Here is a 24,358-nt window from a genome sequence, read left to right as displayed (position 1 = left end):
TTCCATTACAATTAACTTTCATTTTTTGGTAATCTATATTATTATTTTAATAAATTGGTGTTTTTTGATGGTTCCTGAAAACCTTTACGTTAAATCGTTGTTTTCGTTAAATCCGTGTTCGCAAAATCGGGGTTCTACTGTACGTACATACACAATTCCAAAGCATGGATGACATCATCTTTGTTCCGCAAGTGGATTTGTAGTTTTGATGCTCGCATGGGGGCACAAAACAGGCAAATTGTGTTGTTCTTGAATTGCTGTACAGCACACAAAATTGATGGACTGAAACTGCACAACATCAAAGTGGCGTTCTTTCCACCAAATTGTACATCCAAGCTGCAGTCCATGGACCAAGGGGTAATATCTCAGTTGAAAAGGCTCTACAGGTGCCAACTAGTCAGTACCTGCTGAGGCAGATGGAGAATGGCAACACTTCTTTGAAATGGAATCTCCTGCAGGCCATGCAGCGCCTTTGCCATAGTTGGCAGAATATTGAATCCACTGTAATTGCTTCCTCAAAGAAGGGTTCCACGATGAAGAGAAACAGCTAAGTAACCCGCCATGTTGCACTGAAAATGAGTGGCTTGAAGTAACCGGGTACATTGATGTCCCGGCTACATTTGATGATTTTGTGAATGTGGATAGTGCTGTTCAGACATGCCCTCAGGATGAAGGCCCTAGTGCAGAAGAGCAAGATGTGTGTTTAACTGATGACACCACCGAAGAAGTCGACACTGAGGTACTTAGGCCATCGAGGCAAGACGTGAAATCGGCCATGGATGTTTTGGAGAGATTATTTCTGACGTCTGATACAAGTAGCTCTGCATCAAATCTTAAAATGTTGCGAGAACTTGAGTTTGGTGTGGTGTGACTAATGAGTTAAGCAACCGTACCAAGCAAGCATCTATTAAAGACTATTTTTCAAAGCAGTAATATTAATTGTTTACGTTTTTATTCTGTCAATGCTGTAGTTTAGGTATTTTTAAGTTAATGTGCAATTGGCTGCAACTAGTTCTCTTGAGTGCTGCAACAACTGTACATACATTATGATTTCCTGCCCAGTTATTTTCATCTAGGTATGTAGTATGTACATTATATACAATTTGTTATTTCCCTAAATAATACATGTCTTAATTTGCAATGTAATGCGTATAGTGTTAAAACATGACTCTTGATTCGGTGCAACGTTAAATATGCATTTGTTATTTTATGACATGCTTTTTTATAATTTTGGGTTTCACCTCTTTATAAAGAAACCTCTCTATTACAAACGTAACAAAATCAAGTCCCCTCAGTTTTGTTGTACAAAGGTTTTACTGTATAAAGTTTTTTTTTTGAGACATGCCATTTTGATTTATTGCTCATGCTCTAATGAAATGGCATTTTAAAGCTAGGGCCACACAGGGTGCTTTGTTGGCGATGTTCACTACGCAAATATAATACAGTAAAACCCGTTTAAGATGTTCCCACATAATACGTTTTCCTGGTTATTAAGTTCACAAATTTATTCCTTTGATCATTTCCTAATATCCCTGTGTAAATTTTTCCCATTCATAACGTTTGCATTAATACAGCGTAAACCCCTTTTTAAGTTACCGTTATTTATGTTTTCCCGTTATTTGCACTATATTCTTCAGTTCCCATTTAGTCCAATACGATACTTTCACGCGAATTACATCTCAAAAATCAAATCCATCCCGCTATTTACGTCACGTAACAACCATAAACAACCAGAAAATACCGTGGGTACTTTTGTGAGTAGATAAGATTAGCTAGTAGGCCTAAAAACATCGTGTAAAACGTAACGTTTATAGTCGTCAATGAACATTTTAAATCGCAAAATATACATAGTTTATAACCTGAAAAGTTGCTTTTATTTCTAAACATGTAATAATTTAAGCCTAGGCGTGTAAAAGCCCAAGTAATTATAGCAGGAGACAATCTAAAATGCACGAGGGAAAAACGTAAACTCACGAATGTATAAACGTGGCTGATTGTTAAGTTCTGATACTGTATTTATGTCACAACTTAGGCGAAATACTGGTACGAGACAAAGTTCACAAGATAAAATGAGCGGAGTCTTGGTAACTGTTTTATACGTATTTTATAATTTCGGAAGTATTGTACAGTTGACGCATATTTTTTAAACTAACAATTTATTCCTGGGGATCGTAAATAATTAATTATTGGTAGAGCCCATGAAAAATGGTAAATAAAACTGATTGATTTTGGTAAATAAACTATAGGATTTCGGTGCTATATTTCGGTGAATTTTTTTTTTTTTTCTGTTAATTGAGTGCATTTGTTTTACTAATTATTTAATTTCATGATACACACACAAAGCTGTACATGATACTTGATACAGCAATCACTAGATTCCTGCGTAAGCCTTACAGAAGTGGAAATGTTATCTAGTAAATATATACACATTACTTAAATTTTACATCACAAATAGTGTCTAGAATTTTACAGTCTGTGTTTATGTAATTAAACATTTTGAGTATTAAATAGGCCTATGCTATGATAATGCACAAAACTATATAGAATTAATTTCTTTCCTCTCAGGAGAATTCGCCACTTTGGCCAAATAGTTTGGTAAACATGTAAGAAAGGGTTCCCTAAAAAAAATTAGTTAATTACAATGATTATAGTACACATAAAATTTCAGGCTCAAAAGTTTTTTTTTAAATTTACTATAATTTTGTTTTACTACACATTTTCCGGCTTCTTTCCCATCAAATTGTGTTTATTAGGACGTTAGAACCGTAACACATTGTAACGGTTCGTTACATTACAAAATAAACAGATGTTCAACGCCGATTGTAATTTTGTTGTTTTTATTTTTTCAAATAGAAGGCACAGAAGAATCCAAACTCTTTTCAATTCTTTCTCACTCGTTCCAATCGTACATCCGCCTGTCGAAAAACGCACGCAGCTTGCGCGATGAGAATTAGAGAAAACTAACGTCCTTCAGTAACAATTTACTGCAAGTACACATAATTAGTGCGGCCTTAAACATGACCGCACCCAGGGAAAACGAATTTCGCCACGAGCCAAAACGCCGACGTCGGTGATCACAATTTCTAATTTGTTACTGTCCGAATGAAAATAATAAAAAAATTAGGTTAACTTTATACTCGGCCTGGCTCTGACCACCAACGTTAAGTTATCTCTTCACAAATTCTACATAATTTGGCGAGAAGCCACCGAACGCGACCTACTGGTGCGGCAATCGGCAGACGACTGGTGAACTCTTGCCACACTCTCCTCCACGCAGGAAGGAGAAGTCACATGACCTCACCGACCAATCACACGCACGCTTGATTCACACTACAAGTTACAAGCCAATAGGAATACAGAACACACATTGAAAACAGTTTTCTCTCCATAGAACCAGGGACTTTACATTCTCCTTCTCTCTCCCACACCGTAAGACAGTTATCACACATTACCCACGACCAGTGGGGAATCCCAGCTTTTATCTCTGTTAGCGAGGAATCACAGTTTCTTTCTCACTCCCACTTACAGGCCTCTTATGCCTCTCTCTCCCTACACATCACCCCAGCCCAAACACAGTCCCGTGATCTATAATTATATTGCAACACGTTAATTAAAATTAAGAACAGCAATCATAATACAAATTACTTGACAAAATTCAACTTATTGAGAAAAACCTGAAAAAGTAGGCCTAAACAGGCAAAACTCTACTACAGCGACTTATTTGTAAATAATTACATAAAAAATACTGATGATTAAAAATGTCTGTTAAAATACCAGGGACATTCTTAAAACACATAGCACTTGTAAATAATATCATAACATCTAATTATACTATTTCATAACATATGCATCACTCAAAAAACATTAACTTATTAATACTTAAATATACAGAAAAGAAGTTTAAAAGAAAATTATTTAGCTAGGAGGGCAGGGTTCTTGCAACGTTACATTTCCTTGACTTACCTTTCATGTATTCATTTAACCATTCCCTCATAGCTGGGTGATCTAGCTTCTCTAGGGGAATATTTGCAGAAACAAATGCACACACTGTATCGCTTGCAAATTTGACTTTAATTTCCTTTGCTCATTTATGGAAAACAATATTATCCTCGAGTGTCACTTGCCTTTTGACTCCCTAACCTGATGGTGATGTTTGACTTTTTTTTCTTCTCTAAATGAGATGCTCGCTGTTTGCAGCATTTTTCAAAAGTATCTTTCCTTTTCCAATCTACTACCGTATTGCAAAATTTACACATCATTATCCGCTTTTCTTTATTAAAAACAATGAATCCTTAATGCTCGTATTCTTTAGCTCGTTCAAACACTGATACGACTTTAGGCATTGTGAAGTATCAAGTAAACCAAGTAAACTTCAAACAAAACAAACCGCAACTACCTACTTTCGTTCACATTTAACTATTTAAATGGAACGTAGGATCGTTCCAAACCTCATTTGGTCATTTCACATGACCGGCGTATTACGACGTTAAAATCCCATAACCTCTCTGTTATTATGAGCACAAACATCTTTAAATTTATCGAATGACATGTCGGTTGTGACGTGCTCATGGTAAACATGTTGAAGATGTAGAAGATCCATTTTTAATAAAATTATCAAATTAGCATTATCCCGAACCAACTGTTTTCGGGTTTGACTATACGTTTTAATTAAATAAAAACGGTCGCACGAGACATGCCGCCCCATGGAAAAATACTGTTGAACTATTGCCTGTTTTTCACACCCGATGTCATCGAAAGTTATAATCAAATTTGGTAGCACTTTGCTTGGTGGCACTACCTCTTCATTTTCATGAAATTGAAAAAATTTAATACCATGCACATGAGACAGCACCTGCGCCAAACATTAATATTTTGGTTGTTCCAGGCTCTTGCTATACAAATAAATATTCTCGAAACGCACTCCGTTAGGATGTTGTATAAGTGAAAGTAAAATACAGTATATACTCGTGTATAGCGCGCCCTTTTTTCCCCTCAAGTAAAGGAAAAAAATAAGGATGCGCGCTATACACGGAAAAAAAAAGGGGGTGTGGCGGGGAGGAGGAGTGGAAGTCGTTAACTGCCGGGTGACGTTTCTGGCCAGCCCCCACACATACACACAAGCAACAAGGCCTCTCTTTCACACACACGCACGCACGCAACCTGGTCTCTCGCACACACACACGTGCGCGCGCAAGCTCTCACGTCTCTTGTTTATTTTTAGACCTCCCCCTCTACACAAAGCCAGCGCAGCTAGTAAAATAAAAGAGAGAGAAAGAATGTTGTCGCTTGTCGCCATTCCCCCTCCCACTTCCTTCGCTTCCTCGTCGCAGCTGCTACCGGTGAGTCATCTAGTCCTCCGCGTCACGTTCCTGCCTGCCTCCCTCCCTCCCTCCCGTCCACGTACCAGTTGTGACGATACAGCGCTTCATTATCTTCCGTCTACACAGCAGAGTTTAAGTATTTTCCTGACGCATCACCACACATCAATTTAAATTATAATTTGTTTCACACGTACAGGTACCACAAAATGTTAGTAATATTTATTTATGGGGGAAAAAAAAAATTTTTTTCTTTGGAATTTGTAGCAAAAATCGTGGTGCGCGCTATACACGAGTAAATACGGTACATATTTTCCTGCTATTTGAAGGTCCGGCAATTATACATCTTATGGTATTCGGCAACAAGGGTCCGTGGCGTTGTTCTCGGTTGCTTATCAAATCATCATGAATAATTTTGATCGGAAGACTGGCATGTTGAGGTATTACTTCCATCGTTACAACTGAAGCGCAAAAAGTATAAAACTGTCTTATTTGTACCCCCCAAAGTCATTACGCTGATATGCGTCGTGCTGGAAGGATGGTGAAGGGTAAAGGATTTATTAACTCTGCCATAAATAAATTACCTTTCGAGCTACATTTGCCAACCTATCAGTACTGTAGGCCCAGTGCAAAACTTGATAAACGTTTAGTACGCGGAGACCCAAGCAAAAACAATTAGATAGAGCGTGCAAAGAACACTATATTTCATACTCAAAGAGTAACGATTTGGAGAACAGACATCAAGCGAACCACATTTTAGCACTTAAAAGCCAAACAAATTGCACAGAGCCCTTAAACTAAGCTAGGTGAAAAGATCGCGGCTTAGAGTGTAAGTAAAATAATGGGTGTTAAGCGTAAACTAGGGGCCGGCATACGATTCACAAAGAAAAAAAAAGAAAAAAAATAAACGTGATAAAAAGGGCAGTGTTCTACCATTTCTATTTCCAGCTTTGGCAGCACTCGGTTCTTTGATCGGAGGTGCAGCCGGAATCGCAAAGAGCGTGACAACCGCTAATAATCAGACAAAGCTGTTGCAACAAAATGCGCAGACTATTTTTTAAACCCTACACAGCCGCGGGAGGTGGCGTCCTCCGCCGCCGACGAATAAGGAAGGGCGGACAGAGGATGGGGGGACGCTTTTAACCCTGCCAGACAGCCCACTACGGAGACTGCGCATGCCAGCGACTAAGAAAGCAGTAAAAAATGAGGAAAGGGTGATTTTAGCCCTGCCACACAGACCGCTCACTACAACGGATTTAGAAAACGCTGCATTCGAGTTGAAAATCAACAATTTACGAGGCGTTTTCATGAGAGATAACCTACCTTTAAAACCAAAACCTTACGAGTGTGGGATCATTAATCTAGACGTATCTACAGGAAAAGGAACGCACTAGGTTGCATATAAAAAGTCTGGTAGCACTGCGCTGTATTATGACAGCTATGTCGACCTCAGGCCGCCTCCTGAAGTAAAGAAAATACCTGAAAGGCATAAGTTTAAGTTACAATTACGATAGACAACAGACACTCAAATCGTGGAATTGCGGTCATCTATGTTTAAGATTTCTAGTGTCCGTGTATAAGAGGCAAAATAAATAATTTTAAAAATCGCAGATACACTAGCCATTTACGCGTCCAGTCTATACCAGAGTGCTACCTATTCTGGTGGTCCATACTTTAGTGCAAGCTAACCTGAAATGTCAATTTCACTTATATTAACGGGAAAAAATTCCGAATTGCAGTCTATATATTTCCCACCTCTAGACCTTACGAATGGAGAGTGGCATATAGGGCTCATCGACTTTCAAACATACCATTCCATTCCGAACGTTGACGAAAAAAACAACAAATTTAGTTTTTCGAAAAACAATGGTCCTCTGTCTCAAATTATTCTTCCCGTCGAAAGTTATGACATTTCAGATTTGGAAAGTTACATCGGAGAACTGTTACCACACGATGCGACATTTATTTTGAGAGGCAACCCTAATACCTTGCAATGTAATATGCATTGTAATTACGATATCAATTTTACAGAAAGCGATACGATCGGAAATATGCTTGGTTTTGAACCTAAAATTTATGTGACAGGTTGAATGCATAAGTCAACACAACCGGTCAATATTTTCCCTGTATCGGTCATACGAATAGATACAAATATCATAGGCTCCAACTATTTAAATGGACAACCTAGCTTGATAATGATAATCCCAGCGTCACGCCTGGTTATAAGGTCATCGAAGTACCTAAATCTGTCATATACGTTCCGGTGATCGTTAAACGAATACACGAGTTGTTTGTGAAGATAGTCGACCAAAACGGGAAGCTCATAGATTTTAGAGGTGAAGAAATAACGTTACATCTGCATTTAAAAAAAATATGGGAGTGAAATACTTTGGCATTCATAAAATATCCGGCGGTGTCGAAGGCAGACTCAGTAGTCAGCGAGACGCCAAGCGGTTAACACGTAAAAATATACGTTTTCTCAAGAAACTAGGTTTCAAAGTATTCCAAAATGGATTCCAGCATTCTCCAAGTCGACCAGCCAATTAAATTTGAAAATGATATCACGAAAACGGAAATACATAGCTACCGGCCGTTCATTTAGGGTCCTTATGATTTAAATTCCGAGATACGTATTGCAATCCAGAATTCTGATATTTATTGTCTGCCCTGCAAAAGTCTGTTAAGAATCCGCGGAAAATTCGTCAAACCGGATGGCCAGGCCGCTACATACGCAAAAATTGTCAGAAATGGAATTTTACACATGTTTAAAAGAATTGCGTATGAGGTAAATAATTTACAGATAGATGAATGTCGCGACGTTGGATTAGTGACTACAATTAAAAACTATCTTTCACTAACGCCCAGTGAAAAGGCTGTTTCCAAGATGGCCGGCTGAGGCTTGTCTAATGACTATAGTGTACCCATTAATGCAAACAGCGAGTTTGAAATATGTGTGCCTTTGAGTTATCTCATGGGATTATTCGAAGATTATAAACACGTTTTAGTTAACATTCGACAAGAATTAGTGTTACTGGTGTCAAACTCTCAGAACAACGTGGTGTTAGACACGGCAGCGCAACCGTTGCCTGTGAAACTGACACTCATGAGCATCGACTGGCTAATGCCTCATGTAACCGTTTTTACCGCACAGTGGATTCGTTTGCTTAAAATGGTTGAAAAAGGAAAAAACATAGACATTGCTTTCCGATCCTGGAGCCTTGAAACATATCCAGACCTACCGCAATCTCAATCGGTGCATTGGTCCGTGAAAACGTCCTTTAATACGGAAAAGCCTAGATATATAATAGTCACATTTCAAACGGGTAGGCAAAACAAAGTCGCCGGTGATAAATCAAAGTTTGATCATGTTAAAATAAAGAATGTGAAAGTTTTTTTTAAATTCGGAATCCTGCCCGTACACAAACCTGGATAGTAATTTTCCTAATGATAGCTATCTGCTAGCGTATAATATGTACGCGAAATTTCAAGACTCCTATTACGGCCGTCAATCATCATCACTTCTGTCCTGGAGAAATTTAAAGCTATGGCTCCTCTCTTTGTGTTTGATGTGTCTAAACAGAATGATAAGATGATTGGTGGTGTCGTGAATTGTAGACTAGAAATTATCACAATGAGAAATATTTCCATTGGCACTCAAGCATTCGCACTAATTCTGCACGATCGATTGGTTTCTTATAACCCGAGAGATAAATCTATTATAATTCTAATGTAATGTAAGTGATAACGCAGTCTTCCCCGGGACGTCATGCTGTATGCCAACCTCCAGGGATGCTACTCTCAACACGGTTTCGTCTTAAAAAGAGATAAGCCTGGCTAATGACGAAGGGGAGATAATTACGAGAACATTTCAGCCGCCATACTCGTGGAAATACCTCCACAGAAATTACCAGAAAACAAATTCTTGGTTAACTAGGCATTTCCACGGCATCCATTGGGATGACGGTCTGTTTCCGTATACTTTGTTGCAAAACATCCTGACAGAACATATTAGCGGAACTTTAATGGTGGCAGGCGTAGAGCAAAAAAGGTGGCTTGTAAAGTTGTGCAAAAAACATGTTAATATTAAGGATGCGCAGACCGAGCTGGGATGTCCGTCACTGAAAGAATTGAATACAATGTATACGCAAGATAATAGCCGTGCATGGCCCGTATCCTCACGTCATAACGCCGCTCTGCTTAGGTCTTGGGCGTTGGAGCATTGCCAAGCGACGCCAGACCCTGTTGGGTCTTCCGGTGTTATAAATGGAACGCGTCGCTCGTAGGGAGCATAGTGACTCTTCAAGCCAGTTTCAAGCTCGATGCAGTTTAATCCGGCCACGCTGTATCGGGATGTGTTGCTCAGCTATGGTAGCGTAAGTTTTGAAACGGCGGACGGTCGGCGGTGGTTGCACGTGTGCACATCGTTGGGACACCTGGTTCTAGACGACGCAGGGGAAGATCACCTAGAGCTGCCATATATAAAAATTTAATATAATTACTTTAAGAGAGAATACTCTCTATATATGCACAAGACATTCCTTAAAAAAAAAATTCTTTTAGTTATGAATAATGATAACTGTGTGTGACGTAATAAGAATACTTCTAATAAAATGGGTGATATATTATAAATAATATTACTCTTTTTAGTATTTGCTGGAAAAAAATATATAAATATATCACTACAACAGAACATATGTCTTTAACACATAAAAAAAACGGTGTTTGATTTTGCCAACTAGTACTAAATATACCTAATGTATTTTTATTAACACATAAATAATACTATAAGCATAGGTAATGCCTATATCTTTTTTCTTTATTATAATGGTATCCAAGATGGCAGACATGCTACATAACAAATTAAGCATAACACTCTACTAGTCTATTACTATAAAAAAATGGCTGTCCTCTAGTGTGTTTTTTGAATTTGGTGCCTACTACTATAGTCATAGAGTAGTGGCTGCCGAAATAATTTTATTTTATATTCAAACTTGAAAAAACCAAAGACTATAATGGGGAAAAAAATATGGCTGCCTGGTATGCTGTGCTACAGGATGGCGGCCTGGTATGCTGTGCTACAAGATGGCAGCTTACAGCAATCGATTGTCATATATATATTTTTTTTTTCAAAGTTGGATGTTCTGGATACTTCCTAGCAGCCAATTTTTTTTCCCAATGATGACGAAAAAAAAGATGCCGGCCGCATAGCAGTAGACAATATATTTTAAATTTACCGCCTAGTACTATAAAAAAAATTAACATGGCGACCGCATAGCAGCCGACTATATTTTAAAATTCCCGCCTAGTACTATAATAAAATAAACATGGCGGCCGAGAAGCAGCAGATACGGCTTGTTTAAATTTCCCGCCTAGTACTATAAAAAAATTAACATGGTGGACTACATGCGTTTTTAAAACTACCAGAACACAAAACAAAATTTTTATAAGCATATAGACAACATCTTAAATTATTATTTCCAACTGGCCTCGTGGCTTTGTGGTTAGCATTGCTGACTACCAATCCAAAGGTTGACGGACCTAATCCCCGCCGCGGCGATACCTCCCATTTTTGTACTTCTAAAAATAAAAAAGGTGCGCGACACTAGCGATGCCTAGCTTCTTAAATTAGAACCAAGATGCCGTCGCATGAGCATGAGCAGACGATGCTCCACGTGACGTCAACAACCACCTGAGGATTCCCTCCACGTGGCTCCCGACCACGCCCCACCAGGCCACTGATGGTTTAATTTTGTTTTAGTTTTGATATGTTTTTTGGTGAAAAAATAAAATTAAGTGTGACTTTTTTCTGCTATCATATAACAATAAGTATCTGGTTTCAACATTTGTGATGAAGCATTTAATGTAAGAGTGCTATTGTGATAAATTTTCTGGACTAGCCATCATATACGTAATGTGGAAGGAACTTTTAAGCTTTACTTGATTTGGTGGGTGTTGTGAGAGGGAGTGTGGTTTTTGCATGGTCACTGCAGGCAGCTGTCGCAGCTGTCAGAGCTGCTGGACTCTGCTCACCTGGAGGTACGGCTGGCGGCAGGCGAGACCCTTGCGCTGGTCTACGAGCTGGGGCGGGCCCATCACCAGGACTTTAGTCAGGACTCGACCCCACTGCTTGCTGAGAAGCTGCGTCAGCTCGCCACTGACTCACATAAGTACCGCGCCAAGAAGGACCGCAAGCAGCAGCGTTCCTCGTTCCGAGACATCCTGCACTACGTGGAGGTGTGAGCCCTGTTCCTCCTCTCTCTGTCGCTATCCATCCTTATTTCAGTTGTTCCACGCTTTCCAAGATCACTCCAGGCATATGCCGGGGCGGTTCCCTACTATAGGCTATAGGCTTGTATTTAACATTGTGTACTCAGGAAAACATGATAAACTGATAATGTTATAAAGGGGTAACTCGAAGATGTGTAACTAGACTTCACTGTGGAACTTAGTGTATTGTGAACACCTACATGGGCTCATAACCTCTTGCAGCCTGTTTCGATTTACAAGGATGTTATTTGCCCTGGAAAATTAGTTTTTGAAATGGCTTGATCACAAACTATCACAATTTAATTGAAATTAAAGTACAATTCCAAGAATAATTTTTAGTACATGAAGTTCTTCATCCCATTATTAAAGTTTTTATAAAAATAATTAAGAGATATCTTTACATTTTTTTTTTGGGTTGAGTCAAGTCGTCCCACCCCTGTGTTACTGTATCGTGAACATCATTGCGGGCTTGTGACGTGTTGCAGGATGGCGACCCGCCGGACATCCAGGTCAGGTTTGGCCAGGAGATGTTGGCGCTGGACTCGTGGTGCCGCAAGAAGCAGTATGACGCTTTTTGCCAGGTAATGATGCAGATTCAAAATGTGTTTCACTTTGTTTCTGTCTGTTCCTCAAGGTGTCCTTTCTAAGTTAGGGGGTGTTGAAATTGGTCAGGACAAGTCATAGAATTTACTTGAAAACCTGGAAAAGTAATGGAAATTTCTCAGTCATAGTATTTTGAGGGGGTAATGTAATGCTCCGTTATGCCATCGCCCAGACTTTAAACATATTTTATTTTATAAATGGTGTTTTAGCGGATAGTTTTATGTACTGTAAAAGGGCGTGTGCAAGGTTCTGTTTGAACTGGTACAGCTTTAGGTATTGGCTTGTGTATTTCTTTAGAAAATTGCAAAATAGTTAATTTATTTTTAAAAATTCTCCACAGAAACTAGTGATTGTAGTAATGGAAAGTCATGGAACAGTTACGGATATTATTCTACAGATTGTGCTGTTCTCAACCGCATTTGTGGATTCTAAATTCTTAAGTTTACAGTTTAAAAATTTTATATTTTTAAAATTTTGTAGTGAACGTATTCTCATTCATGTATATAAGTGCTAAAGTGTTAGGAAACTTGATCAATGTTATTTATACAGGGTGTCTACCGGTCACGAAAGTCACGAAAAAGTTACGTTTTCGTGAAAGTGGTCACGAAAGCTTGAAAAGTCACGTTATTGAAGCAGTGCACACAAAATTTGGGAGAAAAAAAATATTTCATGCAGTCATAAATGTCAGTACTTAATACATGCTAGAGATTTTTTCCGGTTTAGGAAGCTTTAATAATACTGTACTTTTTACAGTCAAACCTCATTAATACAAATCCGCTTAGTACGAAATTCCCGTTTATGCGAAGTACTTTCACAGTCCCGGAAAATAAAGTATGATTTCCTATGTTATTCAGTACTTTTAATACGAAATCCGGTTAATATGAATTACGAAGTTGTTTTGAACCCTCAAGTAGCTGTTAACGTGTATAAGTAAACGGTTAATACGAATTTCACCGCCGAAGTCTAAAGTAAATCATCTTCATAACCGCCGTGTAAACAAACGTTTCTCCAAAGATACATGTATGTATCCTACAGAGCAAAATGGTCGAAAAACAAGATGAAAAGTTCAACTCTAGTGGCGATGTTAGTAACTAAACTAGAAAAGATGCCATGTTGTAAACTGAAAACGAAAAGGAAAGAACTCTATACCTTATTAATATTATTCGTCAGAAGTGTACATACGTAGAAGTTTAAACAATCTATGGAAAAAAGTTCTGATATTTTCCATTGTTCACGCACGTGTATCTTAACCTCAATTTTTAGTGTTTGTTGTTTTGTAATATGACTTAGAAACGTAAGCGCAATTAACTTACATTGCAAGTTTAAGTTAAAATTATTGAAGAAGTAGACAATGGAGAGAGAACGAAAACTGAAATTGCGAGAGAATTTAACATCCCGCAATAGTCGTTGTCGTCAATATTAAAAAATCGTGAAAAGATTGAATCAGCTTTTGCGATTTCGTGCAGGTTATCAACAAGAAAAAGAATGCGAGGCCCAAAACATCAAGAAATGGAAGCTACCTTGTTGCAGTGGTTTTAAGAAATGCGTGCAGCAAACTTGCCAATTTCTGGACATATGATTCAGAAGGAGGCAGACTACCTAGCATTGAGGTTAGGAATTTGAGACTTCAAGTTCAGCAATGGTTGGCTACAACGGTTTAAGGATCGCAACAATCTTGTTGGAAAAACTATGTGTGGGGAGTCGGCAGCAGTAGATATGACCAAAGTTAAATGTGGTAAACAATGTCTATAAGAAAAAGATAGTGCAAATCAGAATTGATGCTTTTTTTTAAACCAAATGTTTGAATTGAAAATGTGTCATGAATGCAAGTTTATTGAAGTTTGTATTATGATTTATTCTGTAAGTGTTGCATTGTGTTTGTTTTCTTCAGTGTTTACATATTGTCATGCATGTAGTGAAGCCAGCTTATACTACCAACGGTATGTATAATTTTCTTCATAATTGTAAATATAGGCATTTAAAGTTCAATCAATATTTTTTGTCATGATATCCCAATAGTTTGGTTAATACAAACCCTCGTTATTACAAAGTGCTAAAATATGGTCCCTTCAGGTTTGTAATAATGAGGTTTGACTGTATTTCTAAACACGCGGAAATAATTGAAAACGCAGTCAAAATGTGTTTACAAAGCAGAATGGAAAGCAAAAAGTCGTATTGTGAAATGTTAACTACATACAACCTCTATCTATCGAACTGACATGTATCAATTGTCCGTGTTTATCGTATACTTGCTATGGTCCCAGCAAAATTGCTATACAACTAAGGTTAAAAGAGTCCGCTTGTACCAATGTTCAAATTATCATTTTTCCCCTATTGATCGTACAAACTATATGTTCCCATCACTATAAATTATAGTCAATTATAGTTTAACCATTAAGAATTTGCATAAATATTCATATTTTAAAAAGAAAACGTGTTCAAAACAGTAACGATAAAATTCAGAAGTATTAAAAATCACCTTAAATCTGCAGCCATTTTGTAATAGCGACGAGTGAAAACCAGTAGATGGCAAACATTGGTGCCATATCCCATATTTCCGTGAAATCGACTCGCCACGAAACGTTGTCACAGTATCAACTTGTATTTATGTATGTACGAAAGTTTTTCAAGTCGGCTAAATTGGTAACGTAAAAAAACAAGAGATATATCGAGGGCGGTTGAGATATATATTCAAAGGTGGCGTCCTGACCAGTGTTATTGTTTGTTTTTATGCGCGGGAGAGATAGTTAGTTTATTAGGTGCAAATTATGTTAGGAGTACTTCAGGGTGGCGAGCGACCAGGAAAACCTGGAAAACCAGGAAAGGTCAGGAAATTTTTGTGATTTTTGTGATGCCTGGAAAAGTCAGGGAATAATAATAAAAAATGTAAATCCATAACTTTCTATACAGGCATTTCTACATTTCTGCAGTGGTGTAGTTAGACATACCAATTTCTTGGTATACATACCAGTTTTATGTTCCATATTGATTTTTTCCAAGATAATTTTGTTGTGTAAAGGTACCACGGCGTACCAGTGTTTCGTCCCAAATAAATGATTTTTCTGGCACGTACTACGATTTACTTCCAATCATCCACTGCCAGTGTTGCCAGACCAGTGGTTTCCTTTGTGGATGTGGTGTGATGTTTTAGTTCACACTGTGATAAAAGCCACTCAGCCGGTGGTTTATCTTGTCTGCTGTTTGTTAAATTCAGTAACCTTTTTTTAATGAATTATAGTTAGTCTACTGTAGTGTTTAAAGCCTTTTGGAGGCGAATGTAGTTACATAATGAGAATGTGAGATATGAACGTGCGGGCGGACCTGGAAACACTAAGTTCACTGCTCATTTGCCCGGAACAGATGACCAGCATGGCCAGAAACTGCCAACGGAAAATTGTGTTCCACGAGAAACGAAGTGAATTACATTTCAGCGTTCGTAGTTTCATTTACACCGCTCTTTACAAAAAAAGATGAAATTGATTTATGATCACTTTGTACTCTACCATAATCTTTATGCTTTTTACACTTAAAATTGCAGCTGCACACGTTACAAAACACATGGTTCTCAGATATTTTTGACGCAATAAGAAATGGCCATTCTTTTGTATAACTACGACGAAACTTTTGAAAACCTTCTTGCTAGCTGATGCACACGAATCCGACACATGCTTCATATTTTGTTAATCTACAGAATGGCGTACATCGTACATGTACACACATACAAGTGTACGACACTTTGTTTTCCTGCAACAGTGGACAGTGCTGCCATGTCTTCCTCCCATATTCTATGACATATACTGCAAAAAACAGAATTTAACATGCCGCTTTTCGGGGTGGTGCCGAAATTTTTGACATACTGCATGTTTATCGCACTGTTGAGATATGTGATTTATCGTACACCAAACAATGCATTGTATCGTAGATCATTCTTACGATTCCAAATAAAATTAAATTTCCCCATTTCCGTAATAAACAATGACGTCTCAGTGATTCCGTAGCTATAGAGCATCCCACTCTTAGATTGCAGTGTGGAAGTAAATGGGCGCATTCTCTCTCTCTAACACACGCCGATTGCCGTTAACGCTGTCCTTATTTCTTCGTGCGTTGTTGCCAAATAGCAAATGAAATTAAAATTTTAATTTTTGGACCAAGCTTTTTTTCATATTGTATAGCATCGACATACGCATCAGGCAATGCTTATTTTGAATACTTAACAATATTTTAGTTGTCCGAAAAAATTAAAAAACATAACTTATTCACTGCGAACTATTTTGAAGTATTCCGAGATGTTTCACATAAAAAAAAATAACCTACATGTGTATTTCATTCAGATTTTTTTTATTAATAAATTAATGCCTTAGGTCGCCACCGAAAAAATTATAAGACAAAAACTATACAGGTTTCACTTAAATAATTTTTTTAATATATTGAAATGCATTTTCTCACAAACTGACACATCAAAAAGTTGACCAGCGGAAAACTTTTTTCTTTTAAAGATAGATGGGGGACGAAAGTGTGAAAAATGTTGACAATGAATTGAATTAGTTTTTAAAAGCAGCTCCATCTCAATTGCTTCTACAGTTTCCGTGGAAATAGCTGTTAAAGATGTGTCTTATCAGTACAAGAGCGCGCTGCAATTGAGGTTTCTCTCACGAGCTGCCGTCGTAAGAGGAAACAGGGTCGTGTGTTTAGATAAGTGGGGTTCTGTCCTGCAAGCAATTTCAAATACATGGCTTCCTTAGTAAACCATGTACTACCTATTTCCTTAGACACACATTTCTGAAAACCAGCCTGCCAGTTAGTATCGCGTCTAGCGACGAAGCAACGCGTTGTGTCCGTTGACTCGTTACAGTTATAATTTTGACAAATTATATATTAACATACGTGATTTTATTTGCTACATTTATTTTTATTGCGTACATATAAAATATGGAAGTTAGAACACCGAAAAGATATTATATCGGTAGGCTACGCGGGAGGGAGTGCAAGATTGGGTTGAATGTATTTTAGTATTTTTCATAAAATATGAGTGTGTGCAATCCAATTACGGAAGCTTACCATTCTTCTGGTCAGCTCTGTGCTACTCTTATGGAAGGGGTATCAACATTGGTCAGCGGTAGCGATAGTGATTAAAAGGTATGTGATGTTATTAATTTCTTAATCAAGTTAACGTTATATTTATCGTATAAATTCCTATGAATGAAATGTGTGTGAACAGATTCTTGTTGTAAGTTAAAGTTAAAAAAAATTCCTTATCGGCACAGCATAAAGGCGCAGGAAATTTTGATGATTATATTTCTTTACATTAGAACAAAATGGGATTTTTATATCCTTTTTTTTCTTCCCCTTACAGTAATGGTTGTTACAAAATATATTTTAATCTAATCTTGAACATATGTAAAGTGTATTAAATAAATACGAAGGAATTTAATAGCGATGATGGTACAAAATTTTGAATTATTTTTTTATCCTTTTCAACACCGAGCATCTTATCAAACATTGTTTTTGACAAAGTTTTGGAAAATAATTATGATATTTACAAACAATTTAAACAGATTTGATAAGGTGTCTACTAAGGCAGTTACTTTTTTTTTTGTCCGGTGAAAATATTTTCCGAACCCATGCAGTCATGGCTGGTCGTATTAAAAATTTATTTAGAAAACATTTTTTGGCATTAGGTACTCCGAGTTATCATACGTTAAAACGGATGCGATATTATTCATATTATGGGAGTTTTTGTGATTTTTCTGTTTTTCAAAAAATCTTCCCCATTTCGACCAAATTGTTCGGTTTTTTCCCATAACTTACTCGACCGAGAATTTCCATTACCGTATTTTATTTATCATTTTGGACATAACTTGTCCAAAAATACGGCATTTATCGGGCCCTTGAAAATGTGATATATATGGGATTTTTAGAACATAAAAGAAAACTATAAGAAATTTTTGTCTACAATAGGTAGTTTTTATTTGAAATTTACAAAAAAGTGGCATTATTACAAATTGTATGTGTAATAGTATAAAATATTATAAATTACGATATGATTTCTTAAAATGCTTCTTGTTCGATCCGAATTACAAAGACACACAACTCCTGAAATTCGTAATGTGTTAGAGATTTGGCAACAGCGCGCGCCATAAGCCGTGTACTGCAATCTAAGAGTGGGACGGGCTATAGAGGTTAAAATCCGTATTAATTACGGAAAATCTGTAATACTTGGCAGCACTGTTATTTTAAAATTATCCTTAAATCTTGAAACCAATTGTTGCTCGGTCAAATTCCTGATGGCAAGTTAAGTTATAATCTGCTGGTTCAGTATTTCTGCACTCATTTTAATGTTTCTTATGATTCAAATGTAATTTGTTCTTTATAGACTACAGTTTTAACATACTTTGTTTTGTAACGCAATGTTTTTTGCTTGCTTGCTTTGTTTATATTACTGACTTTAGTGGGTGAACTGCCAGCAAATGTTACATTCTAACTGGCAATAAACAAATTGCCAATGTATGAAAGGAACTGTAGTATGCCATTTTGTTTAAAAGGTGTTTGTGCCTTAACATTTTGTTTTTGTATTCTAATTTTTTCTTTTTTAAATCAGAATCAAACAGTAAAACATACTTCGCTGCCATTATGAACTTCAGGAATTCTATTTAAATATACAATGCTTTAACGAAGACATTAACCAAAGAAATTATTTTCTAAAAATTCTTAAAACTAAAATGGTATCTACCAGTTCCTAACCCTTCCCAAATTCATGCTCTATGACATACATTGTGAGATTTTGATCACATTGAAAGAAAATATATTTTATTTTTTCCAAATTACAAACTTATCTCTGCGTCAGAACGAAACCAAAGATTTGAAAAGTCTGTTATTTTTAAGGAGCCGAAACTGGAACCGAAAATCCACTACAGGCCTAGTATTAACACCCTGGTAATGATTTGGATTCCAAACTAGTTTAAAATGTGAAAATGAACTTACTGAACTCCTCAAAATGTTATCATTTATTGACAGCTAATGGGGTGGGCAGGCAGTCGTCCTGATGTGTGGGAGTAGCCCGAGAAATCCCACAGGCGTGTGAAACATGGGGTTTCACCCCATGGGGATTGAACCTTGTCACCTTGGTGGTAGGACAGGGTGGCTCCACTTGCCTTGTACCAAGAGTCAGAGGCATGGCAAGAGGGTGCTCTGACTGATGGTGGTTGTGTCGTGTTTGCAGGTGCTGGGGTCCGGCATGAACCTCCATCTGACGGAGAACGACTTGGTGCGCGAAGTGTTTGAGCTCGGCGACCGGCTGACGCCCCTCAACTTGGCAGCTCACAAGCAGTCGAAGCTCGAGCGGGTAAGAGCAAGCATACGCCATCCATGTGTCGTGTTCCCTCTGTCGACTTTTAGAGAGTTGAAGTGTTTTTTTTTTTTTTACTTAACTACGTATGTTATCATAACCCAAATTAATTTTAATGTTAGTTAATTTCTCTTCAACCTTGTGTGATAATGTTATCAACTTGTTTTTTATGACTACGTAGAATTTCTCAGTTTCTGAAATTGTTTAACCTCTGACATATGTAAGTTATGTTACAGCATTTTTTCTTATTCATATTGTTTCTAATGGTCCTGTACAGCCACAAAGAGCTTAGAATAATTTTTTTTTGTTTAGGTAAGGAATGAATAGAAAAGCTATTATGGTATATTTTTTTAGGTCAGTTTTGTTTTTGAAATTAAAGATTTTGGTTTTAATTTTTATAAATGCAGTTAATTTATTAGGTTGGTTCAAACATATAAAATAAAAAAAGTGGTACAGCGAAACCCCTTATTTACGTTACCGTTATTTACGTTTTCCCGTTATTTGCACTATATTCTTCAGGTCCCGTTTAGTTCCCATTTAGTCCAATACAATACTTTCATGCAAATTACGTCTCAAAAATCGAATCCATCCCGCTATTTACGTCACGTAACAAACATAAACAACTTTGTGCAATCGCCATAGATGATGAAACTGTATAAGAATTGTCCAAGAATAAACATGTGAAACGTGTCAAAGATTGCGTTCATATCGAAAACCACAACAAACACACTACAAGATGGCGATGAAGTTGTGCCGGCTCTTTTTGCGCTGCGAGCGCTGTCGATTTTCTGGACGATATTTTAAACACATACACAACTGCATGTTTACATTCTGTGAACATTATGGTAAAGCAAAGTGAACATCCGGTAACGGTAAATATAATGCGAGAATAACGTGGTAGTAAATATTGTGTTAAAAAGTTTTCTTTTATTTTGAATTTTTTTTATCAGTGGAGTCTGTCGTTTATGGTTACATAATGGAGAAAAGGCAGCGGCATACGTTTTCAGTGGCGGAAAAATTAAACATAATTGAAAAGCAGACGAGTTTGTGGGAACACGAGTTGATTTGGCAAAAGAACTTTCAATTCCCATCAGAACACTCAATACGATTTTGAAGAATCGTAATAGCATTGCAGAAAATGCAGCAAAATGCGGGCCAAGTGCAAAAAGACGAAAATACTGTAAAGGATCAAAATTTAAAGAAGTTGAAGATATTCTTGTGGAGTGGTTTGTGGGTGCACGTTCTGCGAATCTGCCAATCAGCGGGTCCATTTTGCGAGAAAAAGCTCGTGTGATTGTATCCCGGCTTGGCATTGAAGATTTTACAGCTTCCAATGGATGGCTAGACAGGTTCAAACAACGCCATAATGTTGTTTACAAAGTTGTATGCGGCAAGAGCAAGATTGTGAATGAAGAGATAGTGGAACACTGGAAGGAAACTCAGCTTAAGGAGAAGATTGCCAGCTATTCTCCGAAAAATATATTTAGTGCTGATGAAACTGGATTGTTTTATAGTGTTCTGCCTGACAAAACCTTCACTTTTAAAGGTGAGAAGTGCCATGGAGGAAAGTTAAGTAAGCAACGAATCACTGTACTTTTGTGTACAAATGCTGATGGAAATGAAAAGTTGCCTCTCTATGTTATTGGCAAGGTTATGAAACCCAGGTGTTTCAAAAACGTACGCACCCTTCCTACCAAGTACACAGCAAACAAAAAGTCATGGATGATGAGTGCACTGTTCCAGAGCCAACTTCTTGTACTTGATGCCAAAATGGGTGTACAAAACAGGGAAATTGTTTTGTTTATTGACCAGTGTTTGTTTTTGCTTTGTGCCCACTACTAAGGTAATATAACCATACATAGGCATGTATGGAACAATAAATAAATAAATTAATTAATGTTTCCATTTTATTGCTATTCATTATAAAATCTTGTCGTCGTCGTCCCCCTCTATTCCCATAGTAAGTTATTTAAAAGTCAGGACTTTAGATGGTTAGTTTTCACTGTTCACTCTCTGTATTCAATAAACTTCTGCATGTAAGTTGTTGATGATTGTGTTCCTCCGCAGCACCTGATGAACGCAGCAGCCTTCAAGGCTCGCACCATCTCGAGGAGCAAGAACCGCGACAAGCGCTCGGCTGTTATGTCAGTATAACAAAGTGGACTTCAAAGCTTCCCCAAGGTACTTCAACCCTTTGTAGTGTTGTGATTTGTCTACGACTGTGCGTAGTTGCTAGAAATACCACGGTGCTCAAGCCATTTTAATAAACAAGTCAGTAATTGTTCTGAATCATGTGTCCCAAGTTCATCCCTTGATACTGATAGGAAGATCATTTGAACATTTATACTGTGGTACATAAAGCTTTTTGTATAAAATTAGTATTTCGAAATATCCTGGTCAAACAAAAACTCAAATATGACACCAAAAAAATTATGTTATATCTTTTGCATATTTTCTTTCGTACAGTCAAACCTCTCTGAAACGACCCTTCACGGTTCCCAGGAATAGGGTCGTATTAGATGGGGGGTCGTACGTAATAGATGTTTTCCAAAATTTTCAGTTATTTCAAACCCCCCCCCCCCCTTCCCCTCCAACAAACCGCTACTCGCTAACCAGCCGTACAATGGCAGGCTGCTGTCACTCACAATGCTAGACGGCTTTGCTTTAAACCCACTTAAACCTTCATGACAAGTCCGTCGCCCTGCAGGCCACCTCTAAAGAAAATATGTGTTAGTTTACATGTACGTTTTCTGCTTTCCGTAGTTAAATACACTAGAACCCCGATGTCATGAAACCCGGATTTAACGAAGCAGTGATTTTACGAATACATTCTCGGGAACCGTCAAAAAATTGTACATTTTGACCAAAATGTGAAAATCAGAAGAAAAAATTTAAAAAATAAAACAAAATGAAAGATCATTAAAATCTGTTAATTTTAACACACAGCGTATATTTGTGTCGGCTTTAATACTTCCAATAATGTTCATGTAAGAATAACAGAAAAATAATGGGACATTTCCTTTAAAAATATGGCAGCTGTAGGTTCTGCAACGCGAGTGGGTGCACACGAAGCTCGCCTGGCTGGCTGGCTGGCTGGCGGCAGTGGCTTCATGACACATAAGCTCACCCCTCCCTCCCTTCATTAACATTCTTCAAGGCTAGCTCATCCCTCCCAGACACACAAACCATCTAGTGTTCTCCCTTATAACACCCCAACTTCGCTCCCCTTTGAAAAACCTTCAGTGAAAAATGCTCATTTCACCCTCCCTTCTCCCGTAAAATTGGGCTATTATGAATGGGGTACTAAAGCGGCGAGGGAGGGGTCAAAATATGTCACTTTTCACACCAAGTTTGAGTTCAGTCATCTCTGGCAAGGAATTTACAAGCTTTCAAACTTAAATATAAATGTATTTTAATAGCAAGGGTTTTATGAAAATGAATATACCGATTAAAATCAAGCTGCTGTCACCAAACAAAGCATAAAACGGCCCAATGCGTGGTCGCTTCGTTATTGCTGGCGCGAGAGGTGAGACATGGAATGTTAGAAGAAAGATAAATGCGAGGGTGACAGACGGCAGCCAGTGTGTTTCCTGCGTGGGCAATAAGTAGCGTAGCCTTTTTTTTTATGCTGGGTGAAACGACCTTTTTCTATCAACCCACGGGAAAAGATAATTGCTTGAGCTGTCAAAATAAACATCGCTGCGGCAGTTAAAACAAGTCGAGGTGGGCGTGCATCCAGTCGGTCGCTGTGTATTGTCAACTGATAGTAATCGAAATCAAGAGAAATCCAGCAAGTAGCTTTCTTTGCCTTAACTGGGTACCACACTAGACACTCGCAAAAAGCTAAACGTAAACACGTTGCCACAAAAACCTTTATCGGCACCCTGCCGGCAAAGGGACGTGGAATGGGGGTGGTTAAGCGCTGACAGCGGTCGTAAACACGTTGCCACAAAAACCTTTATCTGCACCCTGCCGGCAAAGGGGCGTGGAATGAGGGTTGTTAAGCGCTGACAGCAGTTGACAGGAAGTGGTATCTATTTTTAGATATGCGCTGCCTACGGCAGTACAGCACTCGGCAAGAGAAACGCAGTAACACACTACTCACCACAAGAACTTATTTTCTGTCCGATTTTCGGCAATTTTTCACGGTTCCTCGAAATCGGGTTGTAATAGAGAGGTGGTCGCAATAAATGGGGTCGCAACAAAAAAGTTTTACTGTATTCAACTTATGATTGTAAGTTTTTATGTCCAGAATCTTTCAACGCACTAAAGTATAACTGCAGTCATGTGCCACAGAATCAAAGTGCCATATTTACCTGCATATGACTCTCACATTTTATGCTAATTTTAGTTCATAAAAATTTAGTGTGGCACTTGTAAGGGTTTTTCACTTTAAGTAAAAAAAAAAGTTTATTATTACAGTGTGTCATGAGTATGTGTATTATAACACTCCTGTGTTGGTTTAATAAATATGTCACTAGTAATTAACAAATTTAAGTTGAAATATCTCAGCACTTTTGTGAAAAGCTGTTGCCTTCCGAAAGGAACAACAAGGGATATAAACAAAAAAAAACACAAAGCTGTGCTGATTGAGTCACATTTACTAACAATTAAATCACAAGAAATTCACAATAGGTGTTTAAAACAACACATGTTCTCTTATGTACAATCTTCTTGTTATGACTAGGACTCGCTCTCGAATACTGTTGACAAACAGAAAAGAAAATCAATAATTAGTTTGGCATATGATTAAAACTTTATAAAAATTTTTAAAGCTTTCTTCAAAAATATCTAGTAAATATTTGTCTTGAGCTACATACATACA

The 24,358-nt window shown here is 37.7% G+C and overlaps 2 protein-coding genes across 2 annotated transcripts in view; both read left to right on the top strand.

The window, feature by feature from the left end:
* Positions 1–24,358, top strand: part of LOC134527840 (uncharacterized) — a 374,694-nt gene that overhangs the window by 80,951 nt on the left and 269,385 nt on the right. The window lies entirely within an intron of this gene.
* Positions 1–24,358, top strand: part of LOC134527837 (interferon-related developmental regulator 1) — a 52,864-nt gene that overhangs the window by 22,690 nt on the left and 5,816 nt on the right. Inside the window, exons 6-9 of the mRNA XM_063360784.1 lie at positions 11,309–11,552; positions 12,071–12,166; positions 19,408–19,530; positions 21,601–21,714. Of these exons, the coding sequence (XP_063216854.1) occupies positions 11,309–11,552; positions 12,071–12,166; positions 19,408–19,530; positions 21,601–21,687 (550 nt within the window). The 3' untranslated portion in view covers positions 21,688–21,714. The remainder of the gene's footprint in view (positions 1–11,308; positions 11,553–12,070; positions 12,167–19,407; positions 19,531–21,600; positions 21,715–24,358) is intronic.

Source organism: Bacillus rossius, chromosome 1 (assembly GCF_032445375.1).
Source record: "Bacillus rossius redtenbacheri isolate Brsri chromosome 1, Brsri_v3, whole genome shotgun sequence".
NCBI classification, from domain to species: domain Eukaryota; kingdom Metazoa; phylum Arthropoda; class Insecta; order Phasmatodea; family Bacillidae; genus Bacillus; species Bacillus rossius.
Note: the sequence above shows the minus strand (reverse complement) of the source record. Positions and strands in the feature narration are given on the sequence as shown.